This window comes from Oryza glaberrima, chromosome 8 (genome assembly GCF_000147395.1).
Source record: "Oryza glaberrima chromosome 8, OglaRS2, whole genome shotgun sequence".
NCBI classification, from domain to species: Eukaryota; Viridiplantae; Streptophyta; class Magnoliopsida; order Poales; family Poaceae; genus Oryza; species Oryza glaberrima.
Genome location: NC_068333.1, coordinates 24,207,794 through 24,230,391, shown reverse-complemented (window position 1 = coordinate 24,230,391; position 22,598 = coordinate 24,207,794). Strand labels below are relative to the sequence as shown.

General features: G+C 46.7%; 3 protein-coding genes across 3 annotated transcripts; 2 read left to right on the top strand and 1 right to left on the bottom strand.

Annotated features, from left to right (window-relative positions):
• The first annotated feature begins 6,551 nt into the window (after positions 1-6,551).
• On the top strand, positions 6,552-9,220 carry LOC127781840 (uncharacterized). Its single transcript, XM_052308905.1, has one exon. The coding sequence runs from the start codon at positions 6,993-6,995 to the stop codon at positions 8,976-8,978; it is 1,986 nt and encodes a 661-aa protein (XP_052164865.1). The 5' UTR covers positions 6,552-6,992; the 3' UTR covers positions 8,979-9,220.
• Positions 9,221-9,436: 216 nt separating this feature from the next.
• On the bottom strand, positions 9,437-13,878 carry LOC127781841 (hydroxymethylglutaryl-CoA synthase-like). The gene is made up of 12 exons (XM_052308906.1): positions 13,607-13,878; positions 12,801-12,907; positions 12,491-12,623; positions 12,111-12,254; positions 11,845-12,003; positions 11,635-11,708; positions 11,469-11,544; positions 11,290-11,345; positions 10,849-10,936; positions 10,620-10,760; positions 10,388-10,537; positions 9,437-9,854 (listed from the first exon to the last, which is right to left on the bottom strand). Exons 1-12 carry the CDS (start codon positions 13,673-13,675, stop codon positions 9,648-9,650), a joined length of 1,404 nt encoding a protein of 467 aa, XP_052164866.1. The 5' UTR covers positions 13,676-13,878; the 3' UTR covers positions 9,437-9,647.
• A 4,415-nt stretch (positions 13,879-18,293) lies between these two features.
• LOC127781205 (transcription factor PCF2) lies at positions 18,294-19,943 on the top strand. The gene has a single exon (XM_052308128.1). The coding sequence runs from the start codon at positions 18,455-18,457 to the stop codon at positions 19,574-19,576; it is 1,122 nt and encodes a 373-aa protein (XP_052164088.1). The 5' UTR covers positions 18,294-18,454; the 3' UTR covers positions 19,577-19,943.
• Positions 19,944-22,598: the final 2,655 nt, after the last annotated feature.

The following is a 22,598-nucleotide window of genomic DNA, read 5'->3' as shown; positions in this document are numbered from 1 at the left end:
TTTAGCGGAAGAGAACAAAGAGTACACGGCCTACGCTGCGATGCTTATCGCCATACGTGACAGACACGATGCCTTTGCAAGTTGAGGACGCAAGAAAACGACAGTGGCAGCGTCAGATTTTTCTTGGCTTCATGGTCCTGCTCACGTAATTATCTTTGCAATCATTCCAAGGAGAGAAGAAAAAAAATCAGTGGGAGGTTTTAGAAGGAGCCAAGCAAATTGTGTGATCAGAAGAGCGAAGCGCTGCGCTTTACGATTGGATTAGACAAACAGCATTTGGTTCTTTCAGGGAAAAAGATGTAACAAACATTTGGTATCTGCTTCGTGATCCCAGGACGCGTCACGAAATGGGGAGAGATTGTTAAAAATCTGGGTATCAAAATCCACGTATATGCCCTGTTTGGACCACGGTTTTTATTGCGTTCCGTCCACAATCAGACGGCAACCGGTGACGACGAAAGCAGCTTCAGGCTTCACCTTGGCTGTGACGATCGATGAACCAAGGGCACCATGTGATCAGTGTGTACTACCTATAACCTACTCCATCCGTCCTTAATAAAAAAAAAAAAAAAAAACCTAGGAGCCGGACCGGTGGTACCAGATCCTCCGCCGGTCTGGTCCAGCTAAAAGATCGCCTGTGCATGTGAACACGTAAAAACCAGCTGGACCACTCGGTTTTCTAGGAAAACAGCTTAAAACCGGTCAGAAAATCGGCACTAAACCGCTAGGCAGGTGCTGTAGTAGCTTAGAGGGCAGGCGCATGCGGGGGAAAGAGGAGACCGGCGGTCAGACTGAAAAAAAACCAACCAGAGCGGACCATCCGGTTTTCAAATCGGCACTGCACTAAACCGCTAGGCAGGTGCTATAGTAGCTCAGAGGGCAGGCACATGCGGGGGAAAGAGGAGACCGACGGTTAGACCGGAAAAAAACCAATGCTATAGTAGCTCAGAGGGCAGGCGCACGCGGGGGAAAGAGGAGACCGGCGGTTAGACCAGAAAAAAACCAATGCTATAGTAGCTCAGAGGGCAGGCGCACGCGGGGGAAAGAAAAAAACCAATGCTATAGTAGCTCAGAGGGCAGGCGCACGCGGGGGAAAGAGGAGACCGGCGGTTAGACCGGAAAATAACCAACTAGAGCGGACCGCCCGGCGCACGCGGGGGAAAGAGGAGACCGGCGGTTAGACCGGAAAATAACCAACTAGAGCGGACCGCCCGGTTTTCAAATCCAGAACCAAAGCGGACCATCCGGTTTTTATATAGGTAAAACGGTTGCACATGCATGCTGGGGAAAGAGGAGAAAATATAGGTAAAATGTGTGTTGGGTAGGATTTGAACCCACGATGGGTTGATTGGAAGCACGAGCGCCAACCACCAAGCCATGCTTGTGTTTGAAATGAATAAATTATCAACCGGTCAAACCAATGAACCATCAAACCGAGGGCCTCGCCGGTTCAATGACCGGTCCGGTCTCAATTACAATATGATCCCTCATAATACAATAAATCTGGACTACTCTTCGTCCAGATTTGTTGTTCTAGGAGGGATCAGGTTGAGTTTTTTTTGGATGGAGGGAGTACTCTTCGTCCAAATTCGTTCTAAATTTGTACTAGTACTCTAAAAAAAGAAAAAAAATCCTAAATCACAGACGAACTGATCAAAAGGCCCAATCAAATTGGGCTCTTCGGCCAGATTCATCCTAAATTTGTACTACTACTCTAAAAAAAGAAAAAAAAATCCTAAATCACAGACGAACTGATCAAAAGGCCCAATCAAATTGGGCCGTTTCGATGAGTTTGGGCCAGGGTGCAGAAGTCTGAAGTTTGCTACTAACGGCGACATAGACGTCCCAATGAATAGACAGTGATAGAAGATTATAAATAACTCCAATAGGCGATAAATGAACAGTGCGCACCGGAAAAACATTAGGTAGTACTCCCTCCGTTTCATAATGTAAGGATTTCTAGAATTGTTCACATTATGTCTAGATTTATTAAGGTCCCGTTTGGCACAGCTGTAACTCCCAACTCCAACTTACCTGGAGCGGGAGTTGTGCCAAACGGTCCAGATTCATTTTTTTTAGTGGAGTTGGCAGAGCTACTCCTAGAAAATGAACTACGGGGGTGGAGCTGGGTTTTTGCTGCTCCACAGCTCCACTCCACCCAAAAGACCCACTACCCTATAATATTATAGTGTATTTACATAAAAATGCCACTCAACTACCCCTTCACCCTTCTTTCCTCCTGTTCACTCTCCTCCCCCCAATCTTCCTCCCAATCCCGAGCTAATGCGGCGGCGTCGGCGGGCTGCGGCGGCAGCAACAGCGTCAACGGCGACGGGCAGCGGCAGTGGCGAGCGGCGGCGGCTGCGGGACGACGACGGACGACGACGGGCGGTGCGCGCGGCCGGAGGCTGGCGGCGGCGGGCGGCGGCAGCGGCGGAGAGCGGCTGTTGCGGGACGAGGACGGGCTGCGTGACGGCGGGGCCAGCAGGTGGCGGCACCCCATCTTCTTCCCCATCCTCCGACGACGGCCACAACCGGTTGTGGCGGCGTCTGCGTCAGCAGCATACGGGGACAGCGAGCGTGGGCCGCGACGCGTCGGCGGTGGCAGGCAGTGGCGGCGGTTGCGGGCGGTGTTGCGGTGGCCGCGACTAGCGGCACGCGGTGGCGTCGGCATCGGCTCGCGAGCGGCGGCGTCGACAGGCGACTCGCGTGCGGGGGCGTCGGCAGAAGGCAGCCTGGGCGACGGCGCTTGCGCGGCGGCTTGGGAGGCGGCGGAGATGCGTGGGCCTCCCGGCTGCGGCGGCAACGTCAAGGCGGCGCCTACAATGTGTTCGATGAAATGGTGACAAAGGATGTAGAAATGTGGAGCTGAGTAATCTAGCCAAACACTTTTTTACCTACCTCAGCTCCTAGAGGAGCCAGCTCTCACTGGAGTTAGAGTTTGGAGTTGGGAATTGGAGTTATGAGCTCTACCAAACGGGGCCTAACATTTATATAAATGTAGGTAATACTGGAAAGTCTTACATTATAAAACGGAGAAAGTACGGAGCGTATGATTGAGTTATTATTGTGGCATTAAAAAAGAGAGGTTGATTAGACAAGAAAGGAACGTTTAAGGTAGTATAACCGATCATGCACGGCATTACTACTATATTATATAGAGCTGAAATTCTGGATGCTGGAGTATATATGAAGTTGGTATTTGGTAAGTTGTCGGTTGCCTCCTTTCATCAGATATCAGCGACAGGTATTCTTCTTCTTCTTCTTTAGCTTGACCTGGTATGGACGTCATTAGCCCATCATGGTCCTAATCATGGTGTACGGGCCAACGTTAATCGCCTCGTCTGTTCAAGTGTAAGATTATGCAGTACTACTACTGTTGTTTAAGCATAATTAATAATAAGTGATTAGTTAAGGCAAGATGTACGTATGTACGTGTAGGAAAGGATAGTGCAGGGGAGAGCCCACATGGTCGATGATGACTTGAAACAGGATTATACTACATTTATACTATGGGCAGCTGAAAATTAGTCGATGCATCGCGTCAGGGAAGATGGGGATTTGATCAGTTGATTTGCAGCAATAATTAAATATTTCAGTGGACACGGTAAAAAAAAGGGAAGAAATTAACTCAACGCCGACATCTATATGAGTATGACCACCGAATTGTCTACTTTTCACCTGTGTCGGTACAAAATCCAGCCGCAATATATTACCGGTCGCCTTTTCACATACAGTAGTACTCCCTTCGTACTCGCATAGAAAATCGTTTAGGACAATTTAAGTCAAGACTTTGGAAATATAAATCATAAATAACTCTTAAGTTGTTGAGTTTGAAAATATAAAAATTATATGGATATATTTGTCTTGAAAAATACTTTCATAGAAACATACATATATCACTTTTCAATAAATATTTTTGTAAAAAACAAGTAGTTAAAGTTGTGTTTTAACGACCATGTCGCTGTTCTAAACGATTTTCTTATGAGTACGGAGGGAGTACTTGTATACTTGATCGCCGCAGTAAACATCGATCGAGACGACTCCAGTTTAGCCATAGCAATTGGAGATTGAGAAGCACGGAGCCCACACGGTTGAGAGTTGATGTGGGGGGAAACCGCGTCGATTCGAGCTAGCTGGAGAGGAGGATTGGAGGATATTCTCGATCGTCGGCGAGCGGCGGCGGCAGAGCGAGCATGGATGAATTCCTCCGTACGTCGACGTCGTTGAACAGGTCGCGGGCGGCATGGAGCGGTGCTTTTCTCCTTTTCTTCTCGGCTATTGTCCGCCACGACGACCGGCTAAACTCCATCACTGTCCCACATGGCAAATGCCCATTGGAGCTCCTCTCCTCAGATGACACATATTCTACTTTCTGACGAGATGTGAGCCTGTGGCGATCCTTGGAGTCACGTCTGTTTTAATCTTAACCTCAATTTTTTAGGCAAAACAAAAAACAAAAATTATATAAAAAAAATTAAGTCTAAAAATCTGTTAGAATTTATCTTTTTTAATATATATATACATACATACATACATATATATATATACACACACACGTAGATGTAATATTATTGAGAGTACATATATATTTTTTCTAGAATTTTCGATGAAATTTGTTAGTTGGTGTGTATGATGTGTACACGTGAAAACTGTTATGCATAGGATATGATTCCATTAAAGTTAATATTAAAAAATTATGACAAAGAAAGACCTTTAAATTAAATTTTGGTTGCGCTGATAAGCTGACCAACAACAACAGAACGGTATGCATTCATACAAATATCAAATATCGGCCAACTCTTATCTTAGGACCCACTGTCATGGCTTCACCGATGCTATGGTGCAGCCCCGGTCATCGGATGAAAAAAAAAACAGGGGGCTTAAAATAAGGGATTATCTATATCATATTTAAAAATTAAGACCACCAAGTCTACTTTTCAAATGGCTCATATCGGTTTGAGATATATGCAGCCTCATGCCTCCACCTTATCCCGTCCCTCTCCTCGCTCAAATCGGCATGCTCGTTGCCAAACCCCTTGTTCATCGCGCTACACTAGTGAGCCCTCCCATTCCTTCTCCCCATCTCCAGTGGCTTATGTAACCGCCGCTCTCGTCTCCTAACCTCTCCCGTTCCCTCGCCTCCGTCCACCTCTTGTATCCATCACCCATACCAATTTGGTCACTGCTATGGGTCATGACCATCTCTCTAAGCCCAAGAAACTTTCCACTTCCTCTTCATAACCCAATTACCCAATCCCAATCTCAAACGCCAATTAATTCATTCATAGGTTCTCAACGTCAACGAGGATCACTCTATAGTTAGAAGGAGAAGGGTCCGAGTGAGTTTTGATGCTGATACAATGATCCAGTTTTCATTTTTTTAAAAAAAATATACATAAAAATTTCTTAGTATTTTCATTTTTTTTTAAAAAAAGGGTCAATGAGCAGCCGAGCTGAAGCAAGAAAGGCAGGTCAAACACAAACACCAGTACATCACTCTGACCGCCCGGCACACGGCGCTTTCAATCACCCCCACTCCACACTCGTTTCCAACCATCTTTCCACAGATGAGGAGGCCTTTTGCCACCATCACCCCCTCATCTCACATGGCACTAGCACTGTGCTAATGCGATGAGTGCATCCATCAAACACACAGCAGCAAGCAGTGGCCGTCTTGTCTTGTGGCATCTGTTGTTTGGCCTTCGATTCCGTAATGGCATCGTCACCTTGCAATTGCAAGCTTGCAAACATTTCCCCGGGGATTGAAATGGTCAGAGCAATTGCAACCTACAGCCTCCCAAAGTTGGGGTTGCCATCCTGCTGAGAGGTCCCCCCCCCCCCCCCCCCCCTCCTACTACCTCCCTGCCTGGCTGCCTCCCAAGTTGCTGTCAACAATTTACTCTGAATAATTGTGTCCTTTTTTCGGTGTCTGATTCTATTTGTTCTTGGGTAAGTAGTGAATCGGTTGCGATCGCAGAAAGACCTAGCGGTGATATGGAAATTTACCGACATCAGTAAGACCGCGTCGATGTCTAAAACGATAACGTTGTTAGGCTGCGTTCGAGAAGGCAACTTTCCTATCCTTTTTCGCCACACACAAGATGAGAATAGTTATTAGCATATGATTAATTGGTATTAACTATTATAAATTTAAAAATATATATTTTTGATTTTTTTAAAAAAACTCCTTGATAAAGCTTTTTTACATAAAACGGTATGGTTTAGTAGTTTAGAAAGCGGGAACGGTGAGTTGGTAAAAATAAATCGGGAGACTCAGCCGAAATTCAGTATGGAATTCATATACATAAACACTCAATAGGAGTAGAAATTGGGCCGGTCAGCGCCGGCAGCGCAAATAGGGGAGCCATATGGAGTACAAGACAAGGCGTGAATGCTGGGGAAGACGAGCAACTTGATTTGGTTTCTGACCAAATTAAGAGAATATCTGGAGGTTGGGGGCTTTCACACCTAATATTAAAAAAAAAACATGTTCTTTTCTTCACCTTTTTAAACAAAAAAATCCCCTTTCCCTATATAAATAAGTAAAACCCTATCCTGTTCCTATATGATCATCTTGTCAGTCAGCAGGATGCCATTGACTGGATTGTAGTATAACAAGATGGATGATGCATATCAGCATTTGCATCACCTTCATCAATCCTCTGCTTGGTATGTTGCTGTCACTCCCTGTGAGCCTGTGGCCAACTGAATGAAAAAAAAAAAGGAAAAAAAACAAGCCTTTTTCCCAGCAGCAGGACAGCCACTGGCGCGCGCATCGATCCATCGATCACCACTTCACCACCAAGAGCCGAGCAAAAAAGCTAGCCGGAGAAGAAAACCAGGAGGCGGCGGCGGCGGCGGCCGGCGACGAGGGAGAAGCAGTCGCATGCGGCCACTCGGCGGCCATCCGGTCGCTCTCGCCGTGACAGCAGCAGCAGCAATTGCAACTCGCCGAGCTCATCCAAGACAACCCTATCCATGAGGCAACCATGCTCTTGCTCATCAACAAGTACCTGTCCAGGAGCAAGAACCCGGCAGCCGGCGACGACAAGGAGATGCCACCGCCGCCGCCGCCACCGCCGGCGAACGGAGCGGAGCGTGAGTTCATGTGCATCCCCGGCTGCGTGCCGGTGCGCGTCAAGAGGGGGACCACGACGACGACGACCACCACCACCACCACCACGGCGAGGACGTCGCGGCACAATTTCGTCAAGTCGGCGGCGTCGGGGCTGTTCCCCGGCGCGCAGTTCACCAACCACGAGTCGCTCCCGGCGATGGAGGAGGCGTACGCCGAGTTCGTCGCCGCGTTCCCGCAGTACGCCGGGCTCGCCCAGGCCGACGCCATCAGGGACGGCGAGTACCAGCACCTCGACCGCCACGTGTGCCTCGACTACACCGGCATCAACCTCTTCTCCCACGCGCAGATGAACTCGTCGGTGCCGTCGACGTCGGCCACGCCGCCGGCGTCGTCGTCGGGCGCGGCGTGGCAGCCGCCGTTCTTTGACATCGCGTACAAGTCCACGAGCCTGCGGTCGCAGGTGCAATGCGGGGACGACGTCGCGGCGGCGTCCGCGGCGGGCGGGATCGGCGGCGCCGTGACGAGGCGCGTCATGGCGTCGCTCAACATCCCCGACGACGAGTACGCCATGGTGTGCACGGCGAACCGGACCACCGCGTTCCGGCTGCTGGCGGAGTCCTACTCCTTCCAGCAGCACGGCAAGCGGCTGCTCACCGTGTACGACTACGAGAGCGAGGCGGCGGGCGCGATGGCGGAGAGCGCGCGCCGCCGCGGTGCGGAGGTGATGTCGGCGTCGTTCGCGTGGCCGGGCATGCGCGTCCACGCCGCCGACCTCCGCAAGAAGCTGCTCCGCGGGAGGCGGCGCGGCGGCGGCGGCGGGCACCGGAGGGGGCTCTTCGTGTTCCCGCTGGTGTCGCGGATGACGGGGGCCAGGTACCCATACCTGTGGATGAGCGCGGCGCACGAGCAAGGGTGGCACGTCGCGCTCGACGCGTGCGCGCTGGGCACCAAGGACCTCGACACGCTGGGCCTCTCCCTCCTCCGCCCGGACTTCATCGTCTGCAACTTCTTCAAGGTGTTCGGCGAGAACCCCTCCGGCTTCGCGGGCCTCTTCGTCAAGAAGTCCAGCCTCGCCGCGCTCGAGCGCTCCGTCATCGCCCGCAGCATCGGCATCGTCAGCATCGTCCCCGCACGCCGCTGGTCGCTCCACGACGGCTACTCCACCGAGCTCGACCCGGCCGCCGCGGCGGCGGACGACCTCGACACCACCAGCTCCTTCTCCGGCCCACTCAGTGGCACCCTCATCGCGCTCACACTCAAGAACGTACCGGAGATGGACGCCGCAGGCGAGGAGAACGGCCACTCGCCGGAGATCCGCGAGGCCGATCCGCCGCCACCACCACCGCCAATAATGGAGGTGGAGTGCAGGGGGCTGGACCACGCGGACGCGCTGGGGCTGATCTCCATAGGCAACCGGCTGAGGTGCATCAGCAACTGGCTGGTGGTGGCGATGCAGAAGCTGCGGCACCCGCAGTCGGAGCAGGGGAAGGCGCTGGTGCGGGTGTACGGGCCGCGGGTGAAGTTCGAGCGGGGGCCATCGCTGGCGTTCAACGTGTTCGACTGGAAGGGGGAGAAGGTGGCGCCGCCGCTGGTGCAGAAGCTCGCCGACCGCCACAACATCTCCCTCACCTGCGGCTTCCTCCGCCACATCTGCTTCTCCGACAAGTACGACGCCGACAGGGCCGCCGTCCTCGAGCACATCGACGGCGGCGGCAAGAGGAAGGACGCCGCCGGCGAGATGGGGATCTACGTGGTGAACGCGTCGCTGGGGTTCTTGACCAACTTCGACGACGCCTACAGGTTGTGGGCGTTCGTGGCCAAGTTCTTGGACGCCGATTTCGTGGAGAAGGAGCGGTGGAGGTACACCGCGCTCAACCAGAAGACGGTGGAGGTGTAGCCGACATGTCCATCCACCTTCAGCTTCCACCATTGGTACACTTCACTGTCACTGTCACTGTTCGCCATTCTTTTGGGATCAGCTCGATCGGCTGTGCAGAGCTGCTCCGTCCATTCTTTGTGTGAGAGAGGCTCGCTCCAGTGTGTTCATGATTATACTGTAAAATGTAGTCTTTGCTTCCTTAGAAAAAAATATGTGCCTATTACTTGTTCGCTATACTGAAATCATTTGGTTGCCATCTCCAGGATATGAATTCTGCATCATTGTTTCAAAGCAGAAAAAGTTACAGCTATTTTCTTTTATCTGCTCAAGACTTAACTGAATTTTTTAGATAAGATAAAAATTACATCTTCAGCGTCTGCATCATAAGATGCACACAGCCAACAGTTTTGCAGGATATTACTGAGAACAATAAAGCATGGGGAGGGAATTAGCTAGTAACAATGAAGCAATAGAGCTAGAGGAAACAAGGATACTAGGACCTAGTACTACTACAGTACTACACAAAGGTTTATTGTTCAGCTTAAAGTAAAAACAAGCTGAGGGGCACGAGGGGAACAATGAATTATTGGAAGATATCTAGACTGAGCACTCTAAGAATAAATACATCAAACTGAGCAACAAGATGGCTAATAATGCGCGTGAGCTCACAGCATTCTTGGCACCCAATCAGTGACCGTTTGCAATGCCGTTGCAGCCCTTGATTTTTCCCTCGGCGGCTTTCTTGTCATAGAACCTCCTGTACATCGAATCAACTTTTGTAAGATAGAATGTTCCTGGTGGCAACAAGCTGGTATCTTTGCTTGTTTCAAAATCTTTTGCTCCATAGCGGTGCTCCATCAGCTTCAATGTCTCAATAAACTTCTCAGGTGAGGTCTATTATAACATGTAAAGGAACAAGTTAGCTTGCTGTAGAGAAATCACACTAACGAATGGACTATTCAGAGATGACTACAGCGGAGCATTTCACAATCAGCAAACATATAATATCATGGAAACTACAGTTGCATCACTTTTTATACGAACAAATCAACTAGTGGTATGTAGCCATCCTTAACAAAGGCAATTTTTAAAATGCTTGAAACAATTAATAACACACCCCCCCCCCCCCCCAAAAAAAAAAAAAATTGTTGAGGTAAACCCATCCAATAGTGACCGCCCTTGCCCTTTCTTTCCCTGGTGACAGGTTTGGTGGTACAGTATATTTGCATAATTGCATTTGACCAATTCTTTCATCAAATAGCGACGTGGCCATAATGGAAATAAATTCCAAAACCATGTCCAATCATACCGCATGTATGCAACAAATGTACATCATAATATGCTTTATCGCATGGTCATATAATTATTTCTATCTGCAAGTCCACATTAGCAAACTGGCTGGGGGTTGTGAGAATGGAAGACCATACCACATGTCTTGACTCAAGCTTTGTCGTCACATCAAGCACAGAAGCAATGTTCATTAAGCTAAAGGGATGTTGACCATCATGTAGTCTCAACGAAAACATAGTGGATGTCAATCCACTCCCATAAGAAAACATGAGAATTCGCTGGCCATCCTATAAAAGAAACATAATTTAGCTACGAGGAATGATAAAAAATGATGAGGTGTGCCATAAATAGCAAATACATTAAGCTCACCAGACTGTCATGCTTGTTGTAGATCACAGATGCCAATGCAGCATAAATAGATGCAGTGTACATATTACCGATCTGTTTTGGAAGCAGAGTTGATGGTTGAACTTTGATATCATACAGATGCTTTGCTACTTGTTGAGAGGCCTGAAAGTTTGGTAGAATGGAGTTAACGTTTACATCAATCAAGGCATCAAGCATTTCAAGAAGTAACATCCAACAAATAAGAATGGACCTTTTCCAAGTCACGACTTTGGTAGCTTTCTTCACTAGTCAAATTTGCAAAAGGCTGAAGCTTCTCTTTAGCATCATTATCAACCGTGCTAATGTTCATGAAAAGAAAAGAGACAAGAAACATCAATTAGGGGCCATGGCATGTCAGATTAAAAAAAAAAGAATTATGTATCACCCAAAAAAAAAAACAGGAAGTCTCCTCAAGAGCCACATAACAGTACTACCTCCGTTTCAGGTTATAAGACTTTCTAGCATTGCCCACATTCATATAGATGTTAATGAATCTAGATACAATTATGTATCTAGATTCATTAACATCTATATGAATGTGGGCAATGCTAGAAAGTCTTATAACCTGAAACGGAGGAAGTATTTGATATGTAGCTCAAGAGACTACATCGTAAGGAGTAAAAGAAAGAGCCATGGCGTGGATATTACAGACCTGCAATTACGCATGAAGTCATTGAAATAAAGTCGGGCGAAACTCTTTTGTACAAGCTGTCATAAACCATAATGCAACGAAACAGTAAGCATTCTCTGAGAGTTGAGAGGACAGGATGGGCAAATCTAAACCGCATTCGACAAAACACTTTGTCTTGGAGAGGTGTTCAGTCATCATACCTTATTATATGGAGAATGGAAGACACAGTATTCTGCATCAGAAATCGAGAATTGTTCTCCCACTATCTTTTCATACCTATTGTTATCATAGTACAAATTGTTATTGCTTGAGAAGGTTAGTATCTTAATGTAGTACAATTCAGGGGGATAATGGCAGTAGACTCACTTGGTACAATATTGCCTATAGCACGAATCAAGAGCCATCAGATAGCATGTCTGAGAAAGTTTTCCATCAACAACCTACAGTATGTCCAGATGCAACAGTATTGTAAGAATACAATACTATGAAATGAATAACCAACAGCATAGTGTAGGATTGAGAAAAATGACCATTGTCATTCACAAAGAGAAGCACATGCAAGAATAGAATTCTAACCGGGTATTCACTTGCAAGATCAGGCTTGTAGAAATCGTAAACATGGGCCATGTGTGAAGCCCTATATTTACTTTCAAAAGAAATGGGAGCATTCGGACCAATAAGCATAGCAATAGCAGCAGCACCACCTGTTGGACGAGCTGGCCCTTCTGCATAAACCTGATCATAATAGTTGCATAAAATGGGCCATTGAATGAGGAGAGCTGCACATGGACAGAAGCAAGAGAAAACTGAAAATAACTGGAAGGTGATATTGGGTAACAAACCGCGCTATCTGTGCAAACAACAAGACCGTAGCGTCCATCCCAGGATTTACTTTCCACCCAATTAACACAATTCAACAGGGCAGCTGTTCCACCATAGCATGCGTTACTTGAGTCAACCCCCTCAATGTCAGTATTGCCACTCTCCTATGTTTGAGATAAATGTTAAGAATAATGAATCACTGTGGCTAAAATGTACAGCTAATAAAACAAATAAGCTGAAACTGCCTATTCATCAAGAGATTCTGGACAAGAGGAAAGGTAGTAGATAAAAATAAATCAATTCAAAATATGATAATTGCATATCTGGTTCAAGCCAAAAAGAAAATTCATGTCTGGGTTAGGTGGGGTTCTTATTTTAGTTAGGGGGGAAACCAACAAACCTCGAAAATATGCATCAGCCATGTTTTGATGGATTTGCTTTTGTCTATCACTGTCTCACTACCAACCTCCAGGCGGCCAATTTGCTTAGGATCAATGTTGTACTTTTTCAGCAGTGATGCAACAACCGTCAAGCTGAAACAACATTCATTCTGAGCATTCACATACAACTACCAACTACAGAATTGCATGTAAAAGAAAAGGAGATATTTATTGCTTCGTGAATTCAATCTGTTGTGAAACCCAACACAGATAAAATAAGGGGATCAATATAACAGATAAGTTGTTCAAACAAGTTAACAAGGGAGATACCTCATAGAGATAACATCTTCCACCTCGCTGCAATAGGCCATGCAGTCCTGCCCAAGACCAATTGTGTACTTACCCTTGCTGGCTCCATCGTGCGCTTCCAGCGCTTCCTGCAGCAATTTGTTAAACACATGAACATTCAACTCTAAGTGTAACAAAATTCTGTCAAGGGTAATCTGCTCTAAAAAACTAGAACCAACACAGCATAAATAGCATATTATCATTCATTGATAAAATCTAGAACCAACGCAGAATATTACAATATTATTATTATCCGTTGATACAATTATCCATGCATTGTGAGTAGATAAACTCATCGGACTCTTCCCTAATGCAACACCAAATGCCATGCTCTGTTCGCTTTCTGAATACCAGGCACCAGGTATAATGCAGTTGAGAGCTGATTTCACACACTCTATGGGGAAAAAACCGCCGCGCTAATGATCCACAAATCTAGGAAAGTGAAAGCATTGGGAAACAAAGGTTGAAACGTTTACGACAATCCCACTCCTGACGATCTCAGCCATCTCCTCCAAATCCAGGTTTTCACCCATCACCCATAAACCCCCGCCGCGGTAATTTCCCCCCAAAACAAACAATTGTCAAATTTTGATTTGAAAAAAAAAAAGAAAAAACAAACAAACCATCCATGATCTCCACAAGCCTCCTCGGATCAGCCAAGCTCGCCACGCCAGCATCGCATCACATCGCAGCAGGAGAGGAAAAAAACAACGAATCGAACGGAGATTTTGTTTTTTTTTTTAAGATTTTTTAAAAAAAACAAAACTCGTGCGAGAGAGAAAGCTCACCTGGTGGACGCAGGCGGGAGGGAAGTAGATGTCCATGGCGAGGATCCCGACGTCGTTGGGCTGCTCCATCTCGCGATCTCTCTCGATCTCCCCTCCGCTTCCGCGCTTCGCTTCTCGAAGTGGCTGGCTCGCGCGGGCGCCGCCTGAAGTGTGAGGGGGGCGGGGGCTTGACGACGGAGCGGAGCGGAGCGGAGCGGCACGTCGCGTGAAGGATGGAGATGAGACTCGAATACGGATCTCGCGTCCTCCTCTCGTGGAAGTGTGGAACCGGTCTTTTGTGAGCTGCGTGTGACTCCCGTTCAGCTACGGCTGCTTTGCTTGCGGCTGCCCACGACGATTGCCCAGCTGGCATCATCACAGATGGGCCACGACGGAAACAGGAATAAAAATTTATTATTGTACAACTTTGAGACCACGCATGCGTTTTGTCAGCAATAAGGACGGTACTATTTCTTTTTCTGGTAGGAGGAGAACAGATTAGTGTCTTAAAATATGCTCCATGCTCGGTAAAAAAACTCAAAACTATGAGAAAACATGTTTTTTCCGATTCATGGTACTAGAATAATTTTTTTAAGGATGGACGGAGTAAAACTTTATCTGTCTAGATTCATTGTATTGTGATGTATCCTATCTAGTACCATACTATTTTAGAACAGAGTGAGTAAACAACTTAGTAGTAATATACTCCTTTCATTTAAGGAAATAAAAAAAATATCAAACACGATACATCCTAATCCTATGGATATGGATATATGGATAAGAATATGTCACATCCAATATTAGATTTGTTTACTATCTGTTTTTTCAGGTAGGGAGAATGTCACACAAAGAATCTAGACAACTATCCAAAATAAAAATACGTTGAGGCTGTAGGTCTAGATTCGTATAGTTTTATGATGGGTCTTATTCTATTCTAGATTGGTACCCTCTGTCTCAAAATATAAGCATTTTTAGACTAATGTTAAGTCAAACTTTTTTTTACTTTGGCCATTAATAGTAAAAAAAATAAAAAGAGATCAATCACGTAAAATTAATGTTACTAGATTTATCATTAAACAAACTAGAAAAAATATGCAATTCTTTTTATTTAAATCAATTTACTTTTATAGATATTGTTGGTCAAAGTAGCATATCAAAGATCGTGTCAAGATCCAAAAATACTTATATTTTAGGATGGAGGGAGTACATATTTGGATGGAGACAATATACAAAGAGTAAATTCCATCACCGGTCCCTAAACTTGTACCGCTGTGTCATCCCGATCCCTAAACTCGCAAATCGACCGTTCAGGTCGTTCGACTGTGTTATCCCGGTCTCTAAACTTGCAGATCACTCATTTAGATCCTCCAACTTGTTCAGTTGTATCACCCCGGTCTCTAAACTTGGATTTGAATATCATCTAGGTCAAATAGGATGGTCTAAAGACTTTATATTTAAAAATAATTCATAACTTTTTCATGTGAACTCTAATGAAAACAAACTTTATAACAAACTTGTAGCCCTCGACACAATCTACAACTTTGTAGGTTGAACTTTTTTTTTATTCTAAGTCATTTTTTTGTCCCAAAATGTAATTTTAAAATTAAAATTTCAAAATCTATAAACATGCAACAATATTTTGGGACCCTAAATAGTTTTAATTCAAAAACTTTTTAACTACAAAGTTGTAGGTCGCGTCGAAGGCTACAATTTTGATATAAAGTTTGTCTTCATTAGAGTTCACATGAAAAAATTATGAATTATTTTTTGATATAAAGTTTTTAGACCGTCCTGTTTATGGACCGGGGTGACAAAATTGAACAAGTTGGAGGATCTAAACGAGTGATCTGTAAGTTTAGAGACCGGGATGACACAGTCGAACAAGTTTGAGGACTTGAACGGTCGATTTGCGAGTTTAGGGACCGAGATGACACAGCGGTATAAGTTTAAGGACCAGTGATAGACTTTACTCATATACAAATGAATACTAATCAATTGAGTAACTTTCGGACTGAAATACTCTCTTCGTTCAAAAAAAAAAAAAATAACTCAATATGATATGTGTCACGTCAAACAGGTGAAATTTGAATAGGACCCTGACCAGATTTCTAGTATATGACGTGTTACATCTCATATTAAATAATTTTTTTAGAATGCAGGAAGTGTGCTAACGTTTGGCTGCGACTTACAATGGAGGAACGTGTTTGAAGCAACGAAAACTATTTGTAGGTTACTTTTTTTGTATAATTTTCAAGTATTAGTAAATCCAAAATTGATAGCAGGATGAAAGTGAATTGAGAAAATATCCTAAATTAAGTAACATAATTAGAATTGGATGCACTTTATAAACCATAACTTAAAAACACAGATGGTCGTGAGATGTGAGATGTTTTTGTTAGTGGTATACGAGTATTGGTACAGGGTGTGATCGGTTAGATGCATGAACAATGTGCTAGTTTGATTTCCTGATTGAAGTTTCACAAGTTAATAATAAAATGTTGGTAAGTTAAAACTAAATACTCCAATAGAACTCTATCATACCAAAAATTTCCAACGTATGACTGGTGCAAGAAAATTAATTTCTAATATCTACTTTCAAGGCATGTTTTTTAAAATAGCTGAATGATTTTATGATAATTATTGTTTTAGAGGAAATTTTATTATAACTATTATAGAGTACAAACGAATGAATTAACTATCGTAAAGTTGCAAAATTAGTTTCCAAAAAATATTCACATATATAAAGCCTTTGTGAAAATCACAATGTTTAAGAGCCCGTGAAGCATTTCATTGCTTAGAAAAGAACCCACTAGTGGTCTACATGCTCTGTTCCAAAATAAATTCATTTTTCACCCCATCCCATATATACCAATACAAAACCAAAAGGACTAATATCCCTACTTCTACTTTACCTACTGTAAATGCAATTACTTTTTATTTTTATAACCTCCGATACAATAATTACTCAAATATGAACCTACTTTTGGAAAAAATAGGATGAGTAAAAATAACTTATTATGGGAAGTAGGGAGTATAGACAAGTTTGGAACTCTGGATTACAATATGTGAAAAGGAAATCCTGAATCTCTATTATTATAAAAATTGAAAACGTTTTTTTGCCGGTATTTTGGTACGTCATCCGTATATGAGTCGGTTCTTAAGTTCGTTCGCTTTTGAAAATACATGTCAATATTTGAGTCGACTTTTAAGTTTTTTCGCTTTTGCACATACAAAAGGAGCCGTATAAAAAATCTTTTTAAAAGAACTCGCATGCTAACTTGAGATGATCAGACTTCTAACTGCAGCTCATGATTTTTAAAAAGAAAATATATCCAAGCGAATTGCCACAATAAATTTCACCTTAACTAAAGAATATAATAGTAATGAGATTAAAACAGTCTTCACCCGTTGCAACAGGCATTTTTTCTAGTTAATTGTAAAATTCAAAATAAGGCCAGGTTCAAACACGTAGGCCCTTTGACATCAAAACATCCGCTGTACTAAATTTACACAAACTCGGCCTAGTGGGGTACCAATACGTGGGACAAACCAAACGGCCCACTAGTGTTGGGCTTGGACCGTACTGGTAGGAGAGAAAGGGGAAATGGGCTGTACCTATCAGGTCCATTGCATATAGGTTTTAGATATCAGGCCCATTTAATTAACTTGGCTTTGTTTCGAAGCAGCTAAGGTCTTTTTAGGTAAAACTTTTATAAATATGTTCTTGGTGGCTTAAAAGCCAATGTTGAAAAAGAAACTACGTTGAAAATATCTCAAAATCAATCTTAAAATTAAGCTTGAAAATTCAAAATTTGAGTTTTTCTTTGGCTGATTAGGCCAACGGATGGGAGCCTAAACATATTGTTAAGTAAAGGAGAGGAAAAAAAAAAGTTTTACACACTACAAAACCGTGATCCTCGCTGGCTCGCTGCACAGCGGATCCCGCACGATATCTCTGGAGACACGGGCCCAGATCTCCGTAACAGGTAGGTGGTCCCCACATCCCGCGTTGGATCCAGCTGGGCCAATCCGGGGCCCCTCCCCGGCCCCCTCCCACTCCCTCCCTCCGGATCCCCTGCTCCCGCTCCCCCGCGACGCTCGCCCACGCAACACGAACGCAAGCCACCACTCGCCTGCTGCCGCGTGTCCAAGCTTCCGGTGGTCCCTCCTTACTTGCCGCCGGTGGGCCCTCCCCACCACTACAGCCCCCACCTCGCGTATCCGGGCCCCACCTGTCATTTAAAGTGACCCCATGTTACTCCTACTACTATACACACCTTTTGAATATCCGTAATATTTTACTGGTCCAATATTTTCAAAGGTGTTGGGGAGTAGTAGTAGCTGGGAAGTCACGAGTCACGCACGGATGCGAATCTTAAGACCGGGCCTAATCCAAATGGCCACTCGTAATACTGGCTTAATTACTCATCAATGCGTTGCAAACTTGACTAGAGTACAGTATCATGCGTGTGGGGCCCACGCGAGGCGGCCGGGTCCCCCGTGTCAGGAAGGGTGAGGAAGCGACAACGCGTCCTGGGCCGTCGGATCCGCACCGGCGCGCGGATTAATGCGGCGGGGCCCGGTACAGGTCACCACGGGTCCCCACCACGACCCGGTTGGGGCGGTGGCCCCGGGCCACATCGACCGCACAAGGGACCCCACCGCCAAGTGAGACCACCCCCACCACTTGATAAATCCAACTCACCCCATTCGCAGCAGCGAAGCGAAGCGAGTGAACACACACCTCTCCCCCCACCCTTTCCCGCAACACGCGAAAAGAGAGGCGAGGCGGAAACAAGCCCGGGCTTTTCCGTCTCGTCTCGTCTCCCTCCCAAACCGAACCAATCCAATCTCTTCTCATCCATCCCCATGGAGGCGCAGGCGCAGGACAAGGCGGAGGAGGGGGAGGAGGAGGGCACGCGGCAGCAACACGCGCAGGCTGGGCCGGTCGGTGCGGCTGGTGGTGGTGGTGGTGGGGGCGCGGCGGCTGTGGCGATGAGCGCCATCCCCATGAACAGCTGGCTCGTGCCCAAGCCCGAACCGGTAGAGTTCTTCGGCGGGATGGCCATGGTGCGCAAGCCGCCGCCGAGGAACCGGGACCGGCACACCAAGGTGGAGGGGCGCGGGAGGCGGATCCGCATGCCGGCGGCGTGCGCGGCCAGGATCTTCCAGCTCACGCGGGAGCTAGGGCACAAGTCCGACGGCGAGACCATCCGGTGGTTGCTGCAGCAGTCGGAGCCGGCAATCATCGCGGCCACCGGAACCGGCACCGTCCCGGCGATCGCGACCACCGTCGATGGCGTGCTCCGCATCCCCACCCAGTCGTCGTCGTCCTCTGGCCCGGCGTCCTCCGCGGTGGTCGACGGTGAGGAGTCCTCGGCCAAGCGACGCCGCAAGCTGCAGCCCACGCGCGCGGTGGCTGGCGCGTCTCCGCTGGCCACGGCGGCGCCCGCGGCGTACTACCCGGTCATCGCTGACCCTCTCCTGCAAGGTAGCGGCGGCGCGGCGATTTCAGTCCCGAGCGGCCTCGCTCCCATCACCGCCACCGGCGCTCCCCAAGGCCTCGTGCCCGTCTTCGCCGTCCCGGCCACTGGCAGCCCTGCGGTCGCCGGCGGCAACCGCATGATCCCGCAAGCCACCGCCGTATGGATGGTCCCGCAGCCCGCAGGCGCCGCGGGCGCGGGCAACCAACCCACGCAGTTCTGGGCCATCCAATCCGCGCCCCAGCTCGTGAACTTCGCCGGCGCGCAGTTCCCGACGGCGATTAACGTCGCCGACTTCCAGCAGCAGCAACAACAGCAGCCGGTGTCAACAACCATCGTCCAGAACAGCAACTCGGGCGAGCACATGCACTTCTCCGGCGCCGACTCCCACGAGCAGCAGCGGCGCGGGCGGAAGGAAGGCAACAGCGGCGGCGTGGTGGACCACCCGGAGGAGGACGAAGACGACGACGACGACGAGCCGGTCTCCGACTCCAGCCCGGAAGAGTAGCAAACACACACAGCACAACACAAAAAAAGCAAGCGAAGCGAGCACTCCACTGCACGCCAAAAAGTCCACAAGTCCCCCCCCCCCCCCCCCCCCCCCCCCCCCACACACACAAAGCTTAGGTTCCTTTTTGCTCCGATTCAATTTCTCGATCGTTTCTTTCCCGCAATATTCCTCATCCTTGTCATGATGAACTAGTAATTACTCCCGCGTGTTGTGCTGTGCTGTGCTGGTACTACTCCTTACTTTTCCGTCCTTAGCTCAGTGTTTAGTCTTAGAGAAGAAGAAGATGATGATGATTTAGCATGCAAATGAGCAGTTGACAATTTGACATAAGATTAAGTCTAATCCAGTACTACTTGCTGTGACAGTGTGATGTGCTTGTTCGCTCTGATTTGATTTTGGAAATGGTGGTAAAGCTAATGGTAGGAAGGATGGAGGGATGGGAGAGCGGCTGGCACGTGCGTGCGGTGGGACCAGGGGGCGCTTTAACGCACACGGCCGGAGCCCGGCGGTGGGGCCAAGCCGGTGGTGGTTCGGGTGTGGCCAAAGTGGTGGTGGTGCGGTGGGTCAAAGAGCGCCCTCGCGGACCGTGCGGTGGCGAGAGTTACCGCCTGGCCATCACGTGATTGATGGGGTGGGCCCGCACGTTTGCCGCCGCGTGGTGGGGGCCGCGTGGGTGGGAGCGGTAGGTGGGGTCCAACTGCCTCGGGTGGGCACCACGTCGACACGTGTTGGGACGCGGGTGGTGGGGACGGTGGGCCCTTGTCCTCCTCTCCCCTATGGGTGGGGACCTGGTCTGGTGGGGCCCGAGGCGTGGGTGCCGGTGACGTGGTCCCCGCGAATACGCGCAGTTTCGCACGCGGGATCCCAACTCCGATTACCGGGATCAAGACACAGACAGTGGTACAGCTAATGGCATTAGACTATTCCTAATCCAAGACACATAATTTTCATAAATTTTATTTCATCAAGAAATTAGTGTACTAAACACTACTCTTTCATGTACACCACTTGTTCATATTTAAATTTAATACTATTTATCTCACATGATATCTTATATGTTATCTAAAATCATATCACATGCAAGATCTGGTTTCTTTCTCTTTCCTCATTTATTAACTTGTCACGTTATTTTTCATTTTAGTTGAAAGCTTATTTAATGCTATGGACACCATTCTAATTATTGGGTCGAGAATTGTCTTATAAGCTTACCACCATTTTTCGTTACTGCTGTACTTATTAGAGCAGGTAAACACATATCAAGAAGATGAAAGAAAAAAAGAGATGAGCAACGGGTTATAGATTTATAGCCAGCTGTAGCACGAGCTTCAAGACAAATGTATCTATAACAGGTGAGACCAGATATTAATAATATAGTGAATATATATATTTACAGGTAACTAGTATATGAATTGGCTATTAAATTGACTATAGATGATTTGGAGCTAGTAATTGGCTATACTATCTCTAGCAGCCGTATTACCGCACCAACCATACCGCTTTTACTGATCAATTAGGCACGTCTCTTTCTACTACGTGAAGAAAAGCGGTTTTAAAAGTTAAAAAGCTGGATTTATCAGTTGCAAATGTACTTATGGAGTACTACTGCCTTCTGAAAGAGGTGGTAAAAAAACAGGTACAGTTATACTGCGATGCCGTTACTTGTCTGGGTCTGTGTACTCTGTACTGCTACTGAAGAAGAAGAGGAGAAGGGACAAGGAGAAACCTTAGCCCGTACTGCTACTCCTCCAGTACAAGGATTTGGTGTTTGGAGAGTGAGGAGGGAGAATCGGAGGTTAACGCAGAAAGTGGCCGTCTTTTCCCTTTCGTAATCGGCTAGCTTGGCTAGTGCGGCTCCTAAAAAACTTTCAGGTTCAAAGGCTACTACTGCTGCTGGTAGAGGAGTGGAGGAGTAGCGCGCCTTTGGTGAGTTGAGCCACTGCACGAGGCGGCACTACGGTGGCGCTGTTGCCGTGCGCCGTCGAGATGGTGGTGATGCTTTTGCGCAAAGGAGAGATCGACTCGATCAAAAGGAGAGTGCCGTTAATCATCTCTGGGCCTTGCGGCCTGATGAGCATTTGATGACGTGCTTTTATATACCCATCCTATAAATACGAATCTGGAGTCTAATTCTATACTAGATTGCAATATATTAGAACAAAAGGAGTAGTGTGACATACTTTTATAGTCCCATCGTAGACTACGAATATAGAGGGCATGTTTGTTACAGCGAGCTCAGCTAAACAGTTTCAGCTCCACCAAAACTAGGAGTGAAGCTGGATGGAGCTCTCTTACAAAATAAACTAGAGTTGTGGATCTGGGTTTAGAGAGCTCCACAACTCCACTCCAGACCCAACTCCTAGAGCTAAATTTAGGAGTTGAAGCTGTATCAAACAGGCCCGGAGTCTAATCCCATTCTAGATCCCAATATATTGGGACAAAGGGAGTAGTGTGTTGCCCATGCTAATACCCCGTCCTTGTACATGTAGGCTCTGTTTAGTTCCTTCTAAAGTTGAAAGTTTGGGTTGAAATTGGTACGATGCGTATAACAGGTTGATGTGATGAAAAAAATTAAAAGTTTGGATCTAAAGTTTGGATCTAAACACAGCCATAGTATCCGTATAAATTGTGACCCTTTATTTATGGGATCTGATTAATGAAAAAAAAAGATGTAGCGGATCGAGTTCTGGTGTTCGAGATCAGGATAATCTCACGTTCTTGTGTTGGAAGAAATCAAGTGCTAAAATGCCTGCATGCACCAATCATCCGATGGAATGGTCAAGGGAAGAGATCATGCCATCTCATCGATTAACGTCAAACATGGAGCTTGAATTGATTATGATCAGTATTTTTATTATGAGTAAGGTTGTCAACATTTCGTTCTGTATTTTAGTATATTACAATTCTACAAAACCGAAATTATGTCTATCGTAACTAATATTTTAATTTGTACAGTACTTTAATCTTACTATTCGTTTCCACGATTGTACGAAATCTTAGATATTATCCCGATTATAAGATG

Bases quoted from the DNA above. Each gene is read 5' to 3' on its own strand.
- LOC127781840 (XM_052308905.1), top strand. From the start codon at position 6,993: ATGCTCTTGCTCATCAACAAGTACCTGTCCAGGAGCAAGAACCCGGCA.
- LOC127781841 (XM_052308906.1), bottom strand. From the start codon at position 13,675: ATGGAGCAGCCCAACGACGTCGGGATCCTCGCCATGGACATCTACTTC. The intron at 11,545-11,634 runs GTGAGTCTACTG...TGATAACAATAG, and splicing joins TATAGGCAATATTGTACCAA to GTATGAAAAGATAGTGGGAG. The intron at 11,346-11,468 runs GTATGATGACTG...GGTTTATGACAG, and splicing joins TCCATTCTCCATATAATAAG to CTTGTACAAAAGAGTTTCGC.
- LOC127781205 (XM_052308128.1), top strand. From the start codon at position 18,455: ATGGAGGCGCAGGCGCAGGACAAGGCGGAGGAGGGGGAGGAGGAGGGC.